Genomic DNA, 14,825 nt, shown 5'->3' on the forward strand with positions numbered 1-14,825 from the left:
TGGACAACACCCTGTCGTTCTCAACTAACATCAAGGCGGTGACCCGTTTCTGTAGGTTCATGCTCTACAACATTCGCAGAGTACGACCCTGCCTCACGCAGGAAGCGGCGCAGGTCCTAATCCAGGCACTTGTCATCTCCCGTCTGGATTACTGCAACTCGCTGTTGGCTGGGCTCCCTGCCTGTGCCATTAAACCCCTACAACTCATCCAGAACGCCGCAGCCCGTCTGGTGTTCAACTTTCCCAAGTTCTCTCACGTCACCCCGCTCCTCCGCTCTCTCCACGGCTTCCAGTTGAAGCTCGCATCCGTTACAAGACCATGGTGCTTGCCTACGGAGCTGTGAGGGAACGGCACCTCCGTACCTTCAGGCTCTGATCAGGCCCTACACCCAAACAAGGGCACTGCGTTCATCCACCTCTGGCCTGCCCGCCCTCCCTACCTCTGAGGAAGTACAGTTCCCGCTCAGCCCAGTCAAAACTGTTCGCTGCTCTGGCACCCCAATGGTGGAACAAACCCCTCACGACGCCAGGTCAGCGGAGTCAATCACCACCTTCCGGAAACACCTGAAACCCCACCTCTTTAATGAATACCTAGGATAGGATAAAGTAATCCTTCTAACCCCCCCCCCCCTTAAAAAGATGCACTATTGTAAAGTGGTTGTTCCACTGGATATCATAAGGTGAATGCACCAATTTGTAAGTCGCTCTGGATAAGAGCGTCTGCTAAATGACTTAAATGTAAATGTAATGTAAAAATGGATGCACTAATGCCAGATTGCGCCCTTAACAGTTTAGCCTATCTCTATTAGCTCACATGTGAGGTCAGAGCCGAATAATAGAACGGCCTGCAAACACTTTTGCCTGTTATAAGTGTCAGGTTTAGATACAACAAAACACAAATTAGAAGCTATAAAGTACTGATGGCTTTTAATCAATTTCTTTGTTACAAAGAGACAGCCATCAATATCATAATCCCATTAGGCTACTTCTTCAAAATCCCCTATCTAGTAGTTTACAGCTGTGAGCCTATTTCAAGTCAATGAGGCAATATAGTGAAAATAGGCATACAAAGCCCAATGAAACCTTATTTCTTCTCCTAAATCTTCATTTAATAAACGGACCATGGGTACAGTCAGAGGCATATATTTCGCTTGTCTCAGCTTGTCATGTTGTCCCTTAGTCTCATTGATTGGTGTAGCCATACCAGAAATAGAATTGGATACATTACAGACTAACGTTACTCTGCATTGGCCAAAAGAGCTTAAAACGATTAAGAATCCTGCATGCTGAGGATACACAACCTATTAACGTTTTTGAACGCCTACAAGGCTATGAAAACGTTTGAAATATACATATAAATAGACGATAGGCTACACACCTCTCGATCAGAGCGTTTTGTTTGCAGTCAATGAAAATCTGTTACAATCTGCTCCATTGTAACTAATCTGAATTATCCACAAAGCGTCTGTAACAACCACCCGGAAGCAACCAAGGGAAAACTTCCGCCAGTCGGAATGCTCCAAGTTTCAGGCATGATAGAGGGGGATTTTGGTTAATATTGTTTTATATTCAATGGTTTTGAGACGTGATACCCATGCACAATTGAATTTGTTATGAAATCCATAATTTAGGAATTTTCTTCTCATTAATGAAATCATGCAATGTTAAAATAATGTGTGTTTAAAAAAAACATGTGTCGTGTATCCCCCCACTAGTGCAGTTTACTCTCAAGATAGGAGTGTTTTCTACTTAGCACAAGGGTGGCAAAACAACTATATTTTACTCAGTGATAGTCCAATATGTAGCTAGTTTATTAACCAATATGCACGATTTAATTGTAGTTTCGATAAATATAGCAACATGTTGTTGAATGAATCAAATGCCAGTCTAGAGAAATAAAATATTGACGGCTCGCAAAATGGTATCGACTGTCAAGTCTGGTCATGGCGTCTGAATTTTGGCGCTAGCTAGATAGCGTCAGTGTGGACGTCACATGCACAAGCCAAGGTACTTTAACGTTATCGTTATATTGTTTTTAGTTAAACACTAACCTAACTAATACTTACTAGATAGCTACTGTACAGTGTTTAGCTAGCCAGTCTTACTGACATATCCAGGGATTTAATGAAAGTGCAATATGAACTTCCCTCGGGCGTTCTATTGGTTTCTACATCATGCTGAAATTCCATTGACGTCCTCCGCTAGCTAGCTAACTGGCTAGTTATCTGCAGTTCAGATACCCATTGAAAACGTGTGTTGCAAAAGTAAACGACAGTCTTGCTGACTTGCTCTACTGTTATTTCTACTCAAGCAAAGCATGACTTAATTTATAGTAGACTAGTTTTCATTTGTTGTCTTTTATCAGGATGGTGGACACCAAGCATGTGTTCCAAGTGTCTGGGTTCAAGAATCTTCAGAAGAAGGGAAAGTTGCTCCACGGAATCATTCAACTGGGTGGAAAGTACATTGGTGGCTCTGTAAGTGTTGACATCATAACATCATAGCTACAGGCTTTCAATCTCAACCCTCATTCTCCCTTTATAAGCGGGATAATCGCACCAAAGGCCAGGCTGTGAGACAGCCATTATGAGAGCTGGATGACACCTGTCACTGTCAAGACAGTTCATTGAGGAAAAGATTAACCGTGGGTGATTAGTCCTGAAAAATGACCTTAATTGGTTTCTGATGTTGGGATGTATTTTTGACTCTGTCATTTTATCCTTGCCCTCAATTGGCTCTTATTATAGTTACTGTACATTTGCCTCCAGTCTCAGGGGCACACAATGTGCTGCAAAGTTCGTATCCCTTTATCCCCTCCACGACTCTGCAGGAAGGTCACAGCAAGAACGGTCACTGGTCAGTTTAGAACTTTAGTTGCTGACCTTTTGGTATCCGTTGTTTTATTTTCTATGTACTAGGACTATATCAAATGACTTGGCCAACCACATAGGATATTTTCAATGCAACCAAAATATTCCGTTTTATTTAGATGGTTTGCCTTGTGTTGATCTTCCAGGTTTATAAAGACGGAACTACCCATCTGATTGTCACCCGTGAGCTGCCGAGTGAGAAGTTCATGGCAGCCTGTGCAGGAGGTAAGTGATGATGAACGTAGGCGTTACACTTCCTAGGTGTTACATGAACTGAGTGTACAAAACATTAGGAACACTTGCACTTTCCATGACAGACTGGCCAGGTGAAAGCTACTGATCCCTTATTGAATGGGCAACACAACATATTTAGATGCTTTTAAGTGGGGTATGGTAGTAGGTGCCAGGTGCAGCGCTGCTGGGTTTTTCACCCTCTACAGTTTCCTGTGTGTATCAAGAATGGTCCATCGCCCACTGAACATCCAGCCAACTTGACACAACTGTGGGGATCATTGGAGTCAACATGGGCCAGCGTCCCTGTGGAACGCTTTCGTCACCTTGTAGTCCATGCCCCTACGAATTGAGGCTGTTCTGAGGGCAAAAGGGGGTGCCACTCAAGATTAGGACGGTGTTCCTAATGTTTTGTACACAGTGTATTAGGTAGCAAGTCTTGACAAAGTCAGCTTGTACAGACTATATAGGGATTCCACAGCTTGATACTCTCATGGACCTTTCAGAAGTAGTGTTTTTATTGTTCTGTGGTGTTTGTCGTTTCTCTTCCCTCTCTGTCAGGCAAATGGATCGTGACTCCAGAATATATTTTTGACTCTGTTAAGAATGGTTCGTGGCTGCCAGAGGGGCCCTATGAGTTGGACATTGTCTCCAAGGGGGGAGTCCCTGGGGCCTCTAACCCAGTGAAGGTGTGGAGGGAGAGGGTGACCAGCAGGGCCATGGCTGGGGCCTTCGAGAGCTGGAGGGTCCTCCTGATGGTCAATGAGCCTACTCGCAGAGACATGCTCAGAAGGTGGTCTTTAGAATTGTAGTGGGCAGTAATATGACGTGTGTGTGTATATATATATATAAACATGTTTGTCTGACTCCATAAAGATAATTAGCCATATGCAAGAGACTATGCTTGAGTTACAGTAATAGACAATGAAGAAAGGTCTGAGAATGGAATTCTAAATACATGTGTATTTAATGAATTTGTAAAATGAATGGATTCACTTTCAAGGCAAAGCTTAAGTTACAAGCATTAGAAGGCATTCCAAGCATATGCAGTGCATTCTGAAAGTATTCAGACACCTTGACTTTTTCCACATTTTGTTACGTTACAGCCTTATTCTACAATTTATTAAATTGTTTTTTTCCCCCCTCATCAATCTACACACAATACCTCATAATGACAAAGCAAAAAAAATGTAGACGTTTTTGCACATTTATATAAAAAATATATAAAACTAAAATATTGCTTTTACAAAAATATTCAGACCCTTTACTCAGTACTTTAAAACACACGTGGCGGCAATTACATCCTTGAGTCTTCTTAGGTATGACACTACAAGCTTGGCACACCTGTATTTGGGGAGTTTATCCCATTCTTCTCTGCAGATCCTCTCAAGCTCTGTCAGGTTAGATGGGGAGCGTCGCTGCACAGCTGTTATCAGGTCTCCAGAGATGTTCGATTGGGTTCATGTCCGGGCTCTGGTCGGGCCTCTCAAGGACATTCCGAGACTTGTCCAGGAGACACTCCTGCGTTGTCGTGTTGGAAGGTGAACCTTCTCCCCAGTCTGAGGTCCTGAGCGCTCTGGAGCAGGTTTTCATCAAGGATCTCTCTGTACTTTGCTCTGTTCATCTTTCCCTCGACCCTGACAGTCTCCCAGTCCCTGCCACTGAAAAACATCCCCACGGCATGATGGTGCCACCACCATGCTTCACCGCAGGGATGGTGCTAGGTTTCCTCCAGACATGATGCTTGGCATTCAGGCCAAAGAGTTCAATCTTGGTTTCATCAGACCAGAGAATCTTGTTTTTCATGGTCTGAGAGTCCTTTAGGTGCCCTTTAGGCAAACTCCAAGCGGGCTGTCATGTCCCTTTAACTGAGGTGTGGCATCCATTTGGCCACTCTACCATACAGGCCAGATTGGTGGAGTGCTGCTGAGATGGTTGGCCTTCTGGAGCTCTGACAGAGTGGCCATCGGGTTCTTGGTCACCTCCCTGATCAAGGCCCTTCTCCCCCGGTTGCTTGGTTTGGCTGGTTAGCCAGCTCTAGGAAGCGTCTTGGTGGTTCCAACCTTCTTCCATTTAAGAATGATGGAGGCCACTGTGTTCTTGGGGACCTTCAGTGCTGCAAAAAATGTTGGGGTACCCTTCCCAGATCTGTGCCTCGACACAATGCTGTCTCGGAGCCTTACGGACATTTCCTTTGACTTCATGGCTTGGTCATGCACTACCAGCTGTTGGACCTTATATAGACAGGTGTGTGCCTTTCCAAATCATGTCCAATCAATTGAATTTACCACAGGTGGACTCCAATCAAGTTGTAGAAACATCTCAAGAATGATCATTGGAAACAGGATGCACATGAGCTCAATTTTGAGATAAAAAAAAAAACAATTTTAGAATAAGGCTGTAACGTAGCAATGTGTGGAAAAAGTCAAGGGGTCTGAATACTTTCCCAAAGGCACTGTAGATCATAAGGTTAACTTACAGGACAGAGCATGAACAAAGAGATGCCCTCTAGGCCAGATGCCTAGGAAATGAGAACATGCAACCTTCCTCCATGGACTGGATACAGGATAAGAGAGAACAAAGGCATTCGTTTCCATTTATAACATCTGAAGGTGTAACCTTTCAACCCGAAACAAACCACCATTGACTAATCAAACGATACCAAGTTTACAGTAACCTAAACACTCCCAGGCCCAATCTCCACAGGGTGTCACAGCATGTAAGAGCTTGTGCGGCGGATGAGACCAATGTAAATAAGACAGAATTCCTGAGAAGACAATAGAACTCCTTTGCATGATAGTGTAATTCAGAGGTCACACTGTACAGATACAAGTAAGAGATCATACATCCGTATAGATAGCATCAGTTATTCTCAGTGAACAAGCTACAGATAGAGACCAAGCATAGAATAATGCTATATTATCCATCATACTAGTCCTCTGGATACTGTAACATAGAGATACATTTTGGCCCCTCAGAGGGGAAGGGCTGACTAGCCCTTGGGCATTGACCTTTTTGTTCCTGTCACATTTTCCATGCAGCTCCAGATGACAAATATTAGGGCCAAGCCTACAGAATTGACCTCAAACCTCATGCTTAGACATGTAAATGATGCATTTCTTGTCGTCTCAAACACGTTGTGTACTGTATTTGTTACATCAAATATCAGACACACCTGTCACTTAATTTATCATGAACATATATTTTTTTCAGAATCCTAAAAGCTGGGAAGGCCAATGTGTACTCGTACCCTCCTCCCTCCCATGCTGACGTGACACACGTGTTGACAAAACATGTCGCAGAGCATGCGAAGGCCCACAATGCACCATGCTACTCCATAGAACACATGGCCCTGCATCTTTTTGGGGTAAATGTCTATGTAGATGTCGGCTGATTAGCTTAATTAACAATTACGCCCAGTGAAAGGCTCGTATAATAAGGCTCAATCTAAGTGCTCTGTCTTGTCTTCAGGAGAACGTGTGTTCTGATATGGGTTTAACCTGGACAGAGGGACAGCCAGAGGAGACACAGGAGGCCAGTGAAGCTCTCTCCACAGACTTTTCAGAGCTGGAGAGCGAGGCCAGGGACTACATCTCTCAAATAGGGGTGAGGGGCAGGTCTTTTCAAATCCGTCTACGTTTAGCAATGAAGCGCAAGGTTTCCAATCATTGTTTTTCTGGGCGAAAGCTCGTGTCAGTCGTACAACTTTTTCAGTCGTTATTTTAATGACTGCATGTGTGACATTGTGGATGGCTCGTTTCCTGCAGGAGCGGAAAAGACTCCCAGATATCCTGAGCTACTATGCCCCTGGACCGTACGCTCAGGTATGCAGATCTGCTCGAAGCGTAGTAATACATCTACCATACATGCATATTATACAACTGTAAAATGAGTGTGTGACGCGTCAAAGAAGATCAGGTCATTCAATTTCCTTTATGTCAGGCGCCTCACTGAAAGGTGACATTTTGTGCATAGACGCATCATATCCGGGTCACCTGATTTAACCAATGCTGTCAGTTGATTGGTGAAGCGTGATTGGCAGACCTATTAAAGGTAGTCTCTCACTGTCCCTCCGGTGCCTTCCCAAGTGGATTTTCTTCCGATTGCTATTATAAACGGCCATGTAGTTCTTTTTCACATTTCCTAAGTTCATATTCAAGTAGGCAATAGATGACAGTTACCGAGATGACCTGATGAACTTCTGACGTCCTTCTCTTTCTCTGCTCACGCCGTTGTCCATCTCTCTCTATTTTTTTGTAGACTGCTGTAGCCAACTTCAGCAACGTGCAGAGCCTCACTGAGTGTGGTTTATTCAACCAAGCCCTAGAGGAGCTCCAGTTGTACCTGCTGCCAGGGCAGCTCCCCCCAGCCCCATTCCTCCAGCCCCTCATGCGTCACGCTCTCCACGTAAAGACCACACAAACTGTTTGTTGTCCATTGTCAAAAAAATCGAAACCTGATTCCCTGGCTACTCATAGCTCCTCTTTCCCCCATCCAGGGGGATGCCAAGCCTTTCTTTCTCAGCGAGTTCCGCACGGTTCTCCACAGCATCCTGAGGAACAACCCTCCCTGGGGTTCTCCAGCTAGCGGGACGTTCTTCATGAAGGTGCTACAGTGTCCCCAGTGTCGAAAAGGAGTCTGGCCCCTTTTGGAGACATCACTCAGGTATAGAACACTAGAGAGACACTTATACAAAGGCCATAAACTGTATGTCCCAATAACCTCTGTTCAAAAGATAATTTTAATATGAGATACCCAAGTCTCCTGTGTTTTCATGGGCCATCTGCAATTCTACTATATCCATCTCTCTTTTTTACATACACTGCCGGTTTAAGGTTTTAGAACACCTACTCATTCAAGGTTTTTTTCTACATTGTAGAATAATAGTGAAGACATCAAAACTATGAAATGACACATATGGAATCATGTAGGAACCAAAAAAGTGTTAAACAAATCAAAATATATTTCATATTTGAGATTCTTCAAATAGCCACCCTTTGCCTTGACGACAGCTTTGCACACTCTTGGCATTCTCTCAACCAGCTTTACCTGGAAGGCTTTTCCAACGGTCTTGAAGAAGTTCCCACATATGCTGAGCACTTGTTGGCTGCTTTTTCTTCACTCTACGGTCCAACTCATCCCAAACCTTCTCAGTTTGGTTGATGTCGGGAGTTTGTGGAGGCCAGGTCATCTGATGCAGCGCTCCATCGCTCTCCTTCTTGGTAAAATAGCCCTTACACAGCCTGAAGTTGTGTTGGGTCATTGTCCTGTTGAAAAACAAATGATAGTCCTACTAAGCCCAAACCAGATGGGATGGCGTATCGCTGTGGTAGCCATGTTGGTTAAGTGTGCCTTGAATTCTAAATAAATCACAGACAGTGTCACTAGCAAAGCACCCCCACACCAGAACATCTCACTTCACGGTGGAAAATACACATGCGGAGATCATCCGTTCACCTACACCGCGTCTCACAAAGACACAGCGGTTGGAACAAACAAATCTCCAATTTGAACTCCAGACCAAAGGACAAATTTCCACCCGTCTAATGTCCATTGCTCGTGTTTCTTGGCCCAAGCAAGTCTCTTCTTCTTATTGGTGGCTTTTAGTAGTGGTTTCTTTGCAGCAAATCGACCATGAAGGTCTGATTCACGCAGTCTCCTCTGAACAGTTGATGTTTTACTTGAACTCTGTGAAGCATTTATTTGGGCTGCAATTTCTGAGGCTGGTAACTCTAATGAACTTATCCTCTGCAGCAGGAGTAACTCTGGGTCTTCCATTCCTGTGGCGGTCCTCATGAGAGCCAGTTTCATCATAGCGCTTGATGGTTTTTGCAACTGTACTTGAAGAAACTTTGAAAATTCTTGAACTTTTCCATGTTGACTGACCTTCATGTCTTAAAGTAATGATGAACTGTTGTTTCTCTTTGCTTATTTGAGCTGTTCTTGCCATAATATGGACTTGGTCTTTTACCAAATAGGGCTGTATTCTGTATACCACCCCATACGTTGTCACAACACAACTGATTGGCTCAAACACATTAAGAAGGAAAGATATTCCACAAATAACTTTTAAGGCACACCTGTTAATTGAAATGCATTCCAGGTGACTACCTCATGAAGCTGGTTGAGAGAATCCCAAGAGTGTGCAAAGCAGTTATCACGGCAATGGGTAGCTATTTGAAGAATCTCAAATATATTTTGATTTGTTTAATACTGTTTTGATTACGACATGATTCTATATGTGTTATTTCATAGTTTTGATGTCTTCACTATTATTCTAGAATGTAGAAAATAGTAAAATAAAGAAAAACCCTTGAATAAGGTGTGCTGGCGACAGTGTCAGCGTGCATGCGCCCGGCCCGCCACAGGAGTCGCTAGAGCGCGATGGGACCCGCACGACGCTGGGCCAATTGTGCGCCACCTCATGGGTCTCCCGGTTGCGGCCGGCTGCGACACAGCCTGGGATCGAATCCGGATCTGTGGTGACACCTCTAGCAATGCAGTGCCTTAGACCGCTGCGCCACTCGGGAGGCCATCCTTCTCCTTTTCATGTTGTACCCATCTTCCTCCTTTTGGTGTCTTTGTTTCTCCAGGTTCTGCATGGGTAGCAAGCCCTGTCACTCACTCCCTAGCCCCGCCTCCCCAGAGCTGCTCCGCTTCCATGGTGACCTGCAGGCCTTTATGCTCGAGCTCTTCAAGTGTGACATGCACTCAGCTAACAAAGGGTAATCCCCACCGACGGGACACAGGCATATATTGGCGTAATGTAGAAAACAGCTGTCACTTACTTGATACATCTTCGATAGTTCTAATCAACGTCATGCACCACAGACACGACACTTGTGGATATTTCAACATGTCTTCCCTCAGAGAGGCGGGAGGCTTGCGGTCGTCCGTCCTCTACAGGGTGTTCTGGAGCTTGTGGGAGCACTCGACGCTGGCCTCCAAGGCCGTGCAGCAGATCGCCCAGCTCCTGGTGCAGGCCTCATTGTGGGAACGCTCTGTCTCTGAGGTAAACCTGGACACGTTCCCAAGTCCCTGTTCCCGTCCTCACCAACATTCCAGTCACATACAGTAGGCCTACATCCCTGTCCCGCCCATAGTTCAGTTCAAAGTCGATTCTGAACTTGCAGCGCACCATCTAAGGCAGTGGTTCCCAAACTGTGGGGTGCTGTGTCAGCAGGGGAAGTGCAGGGGTCTTTTATTTTAAAGAAATAGGGGGGGGGGGGGGGCGAGATTCATTTCCTCTTGTCATGTTAGTCATTACAGACTTCCAGCATGTTCCCAAATGCTGGAAGGGGGAAACCCCTGATCTAAGGTGTTCCATGTCCAGCACATAACAGGAATTGTAATGGAATCGGGCCCTCACTCTGGTTCAGCTATGTAGCCAACTACCCATCTGTGTCCTTGTGCTGTGGTTGCTTGCGTAGGGTCAGGAGAGGGACTGGGAGAGGGACAGGAGGCAGACGCTGGTGCTGACCCTGCAGGACACGCTGGGCGTGGTGGTGGACTACTGGTGGCAGGAGTACAGCCGCCTCAACCGCAGCCTGGTGGACAAAGGCCTTGAGGACCTGGCTCAACACATCGCCATCCTCTGCCAGGGTACGCTGCACTGAACACAGGTCTGAGGCGCCGTCCCGAGCGGCACTCTGTTCCCGATTTATAGTACACAACTTTCGTACTACCTGTGGACCCCGGTGAGAGGGAGTGCACTATATAGGGAATCGGGTACCATTCGGGACGCTACCAGTCTGAGACACAGCAGCAAAGTTTTAATCATGTGTTCTAACTGTTTATGTGGAGGGTATTCTTCCTGCCCTCAGACCTGCCCCCAGATGTCCTCCAGACGTTTGTTCCCGGGATGGTCCCAACCAGGCTACGGATGGTCACGGCAGACGCCATCTTTAGGAACGTGTGCTGCAGGAACGGCATCATCATCGGAGCAGAGCCCATCTCGCTAAGGAAGATTGTACGTTTTGGCCAAGTCTACATTAGAATGTGTTTGGTTTCCCCGTCCTGGCTCTTGTGTCCCAGGTGTAGTACTAGTGCAACAGCGGTACAGTGTATTGGACCTCATTTGCACATACAGGCCAGTTATTTTGCTGGGATCAGATTCTCCTGCTGCTGTCCTCACTGCTGGGCCTCTCACTGTCACAGCTGCTAACTCTGGTGTCTTTATCCCTCTGTCCAACACACACACACACACACACACCTCCTATACTACAGAGGCAGAGTCTCTATAAATACCCTCTCTTCTCCATCTTACTGTGTGTGTGTGTCCTGACAGGTGTCCTCCTACCTGCCAGCCCTGGGGAGGCTGTGTGCGGTCAGGACAGGTGGCTCCAGAGTCCCCCGGGCAGACAGCGGGGGCCCTCGGCCTGGGACTGAACCCACCTCCTGCAGCTGGAGCACCCAGGGGACCGATACAGGGTGAGTCTTTGTGTCTGTGCCCCCGCTGACCACTCCAGTCAGGCTAGAGGGCATACAACCAACCTCCCTGAGGTGAGCAGAGGAGGGAAGGTGTAGAGGGGGGAAAAGGTGTGTGGATGGGAGAGGTGAGAAAGGGAGGAGATGTGGTGAAATGAGGGAAAGGAAGGAGGGAGAACAGGAGGGGGTGAGAGGATGCCATAGGAGAGAAGTGTGTGAGAGAGCAGGTCAGAGTGAGTGTGTCGATGTGGAGTCACATGCCTATGTATCAGAGTTTACAGGAGAGGTGCAGAGAGCAGGTTAGAGCCCCTACAGCTAGGCTTCTCTGGACAGACTGATGGCTCACCTCTCTCCCCTGCCACCCCTCCCCCCCGCGTCATACCAGGCAGCTGCTGCTGTTCAACACCCCGCCGCTGGCACAGACACGGGGAGGCAGGGACCGCTGGGAATGAGGTTCACCTCAAGGCTAGCAGCCCACTCACCGACCAGCCTCGGCCTCTTTTCCACTCACACACTTTATTCACCTTTTTCAATAGGAAATCAAAAGCCGTTTTTTGTTACCTCACCTTACAAAAATATCTATTTTTCAATGAATAATTGTGTATTTCTCAGAGAGTTGGGGTGAGGGGATTGTATAATATGTATGTTTTGGTTTAGAAAGCTGAGGTAGCATGTGAGTGAGAGGCCATGAATGTGCTTTAATAGATAAAGTGTGTGATGAGGAGAAGTCCCTCTCTCGCTCTCCTAGGCTCTTCCTGTAAGGACAGCTTGCCATCAGGGCACAAGTCCAGACAAAGACTGGCGGGAGGCTCTCCATAATTGAAGCCCTGTTTCCTCCTGCTGGCTTAATCAAGCAGAGCTTATTGCTTTTCTGTTTGAGCCCGTTTGGGTTTGTCATTCTCTGTATCGCTCTCTCGCCCTCTCTCGACACATGTTACTGTAGTCTAGCAGTTAGAGCGTTGGGCCAGTAACCGAAAGGTCGCGGGTTCGAATACCCGAGTCGACAAGTTGAAAAATCTGCTGACGTGTCCTTGAGCTAGGTACTTAACCCTAATTTGCTCCAGGGGCGCCGTACTAATATGGCTGACCCTGTAAAACAACACATTTGTGACAATAAAACATATATTTTTGTATTTATTATTTTACTACAGCACAGTGAATCACAGCATCCCTTAAAGGCATAGTAGGCAGCTTTTTTGGCGACCTGAACAATTTTACGTAGAAATGTGTGTTAAAGTTCTGTTATACAGAGCCGCGAGCTGCCTAGTGACACGAGCCTACCAGACGAGCAAAATTGCTTGCCTCGAAGCGAGCATAGAAGTAACACTGAAGCATGCATGAGAGCATCAGCTGTTCTGGACGACTGTGTGATCACGCTCTCCGTAGCCGATGGGAGTAAGACCTTTAAACAGGTCAATATTCACAAGGCCGTGGGGCCAGACGGATTACCAGGACGTGTACTCCGAGCATGCGCTGACCAACTGGCAAGTGTCTTCACTGGCATTTTCAACCTGTCCCTGAATGAGTCTGTAATACCCACATGTTTCAAGCAGACCACCATAGTCCCTGTGCCCAAGAACACTAAGTTAACCTGCCTAAATGACTACCGACCCATAGCATTCACGTCTGTAGCCATGAAGTGCTTTGAAAGGCTGGTCATGGCTCACATCAACACCGTTATCCCACTCTAAATTTGCATACCGCCCCAACAGATCCACAGATTATGCAATTTCTATTGCACTCCACACTGCCTTTTCCCACCTGGACAAAAGGAACACCTATGTGAGAATGCTATTCATTCTCTACAGCTCAGCGTTCAACACCATCGTGCCCTGAAGGCTCATCACTAAGCTAAGGACCCTGGGACTAAACACTTCCCTCTGCAACTGGATTCTGGAGTTCCTGATGGGCCGCCCCCAAGTGGTAAGGGTAGGTAACAACACATCTGCCACGCTGAACCTGCACGGGGGCCCCTCAGGGGTGCATCCTCAGTCCCCTCCTGTACTCCCTGTTCACCCATGACTGCATGGCCAGGCACGACTCCAACACCATCATTAAGTTTGCAGACGACACAACAGTGGTAGGCCTGATCACCGACAACGACGAGACAGCCTATAGGGAGGAGGTCAGAGATCTGGGCTTGTGGTGCCAGGATAACAACCTCTCCCTCAACGTGATCAAGACAAAGGAGATGATTGTGGACTACAGGAAAAGGAGGACCGAGCACGCCCCCATTCTCATCGACGGGGCTGTAGTGGTGCAGGTTGAGAGCTTCAAGTTCCTTAGTGTCCACATCACCAACACACTAACATGGTCCAAACACACCAAGACAGTCGTGAAGAGGGCACGACAATGCCTATTCCCCCTCAGGAGACTGAAAAGATTTGGCATGGGTCCTCAGATCCTCGAAAGGTCTATAGCTGCACCATCGAGAGCATCCTGATTGATTGTATCACTGCCTGGTATGGCAACTGCTCGGCCGCAAGACACTACAGAGGGTAGTGTGTACGGCCCAGTGATGTGCCAAGTTTCCTGCCGTCCAGGACCTCTATACCAGGCGGTCAAAGGAAGTTCCTAAAAATTGTCAGACTCCAGCCACCCTAGTCATAGACTGTTCTCTCTGCTACCGCACAGCAAACAGTACCGGAGCGCCAAGTCTAGGTCCAAAAGGCTTCTTAATCCACCCCCAAGCCATAAGACTCATGAACAGCTAATCTAATGGCTACCCCAACCCCTGTTTTACCCTGCTGCTACTCTCTGGTTATTATCTATGCATAGTCACCTTAACTCTACCTACATGTACATATTACCTCAATTACCTCGACTAACCTCTGTCCCCGCACATTGACTCTGTACCTGTACCCCCTGTATATAGCCTCTCTACTGTTATTTTACTGCTGCTCTTTAACTATGTTTTATTTTTTACTTATCTATTTTTTACTTGACATATATTGTTCTTAACTGTGTTGTTAGTTAAGGGCTTCTAAGTAAGCATTTCACTACACCTGTTTTATTCGGCCCATGTGACAAATAAAATTAGATTCGATTTTCTCATTGAAAGCAAGTCTGAGAAGCGGTAGATCCGTTCTATTTGCACTATTTCTATGCTTCTTGTTAAGTTTCATTTTGGTTTGTTTTACTTTCGCTTTTGTACACCAGCTTCAATCAGCTGAAAATAATGTATTTTTTTATTTTATTTATTACAAAACATATACACACACAAATGATAGCATACGCACACAAACAACATCATCACACCTGCCCAGACCCACATGCTCACACCATCTCCAGCGCCTG

General features: G+C 46.4%; 2 protein-coding genes across 4 annotated transcripts in view; one reads left to right on the forward strand and one right to left on the reverse strand.

Moving 5' to 3' along the window:
- The window catches only part of kiaa0825 (KIAA0825 ortholog), a 164,536-nt gene extending 163,060 nt beyond the window's left edge, over positions 1-1,476 (reverse strand). Inside the window, 1 exon segment of the mRNA XM_070437110.1 lies at positions 1,379-1,476. The gene's annotated coding sequence lies outside the window, so the exon portion shown is untranslated.
- Positions 1,477-1,728: 252 nt separating this feature from the next.
- Positions 1,729-14,825, forward strand: part of slf1 (SMC5-SMC6 complex localization factor 1) — a 35,058-nt gene continuing 21,961 nt past the window's right edge. Inside the window, exons 1-14 of one of the 3 annotated variants that reach the window (XM_023978686.2) lie at positions 1,729-2,007; positions 2,342-2,477; positions 3,017-3,095; positions 3,663-3,894; positions 6,315-6,468; positions 6,573-6,707; positions 6,869-6,925; positions 7,362-7,508; positions 7,600-7,766; positions 9,695-9,826; positions 9,972-10,113; positions 10,532-10,703; positions 10,925-11,070; positions 11,389-11,531. In XM_023978686.2, coding sequence (XP_023834454.1) covers positions 1,994-2,007; positions 2,342-2,477; positions 3,017-3,095; positions 3,663-3,894; positions 6,315-6,468; positions 6,573-6,707; positions 6,869-6,925; positions 7,362-7,508; positions 7,600-7,766; positions 9,695-9,826; positions 9,972-10,113; positions 10,532-10,703; positions 10,925-11,070; positions 11,389-11,531 — 1,856 coding nt within the window. In that variant the 5' untranslated portion in view covers positions 1,729-1,993. The remainder of the gene's footprint in view (positions 2,008-2,341; positions 2,478-3,016; positions 3,096-3,662; positions 3,895-6,314; positions 6,469-6,572; positions 6,708-6,868; positions 6,926-7,361; positions 7,509-7,599; positions 7,767-9,694; positions 9,827-9,971; positions 10,114-10,531; positions 10,704-10,924; positions 11,071-11,388; positions 11,532-14,825) is intronic. The other 2 variants (XM_023978684.1, XM_023978685.1) reach the window with 2 other exon arrangements.

Source organism: Salvelinus sp. IW2-2015, linkage group LG33, assembly GCF_002910315.2.
Source record: "Salvelinus sp. IW2-2015 linkage group LG33, ASM291031v2, whole genome shotgun sequence".
Lineage (NCBI taxonomy): Eukaryota > Metazoa > Chordata > Actinopteri > Salmoniformes > Salmonidae > Salvelinus > Salvelinus sp. IW2-2015.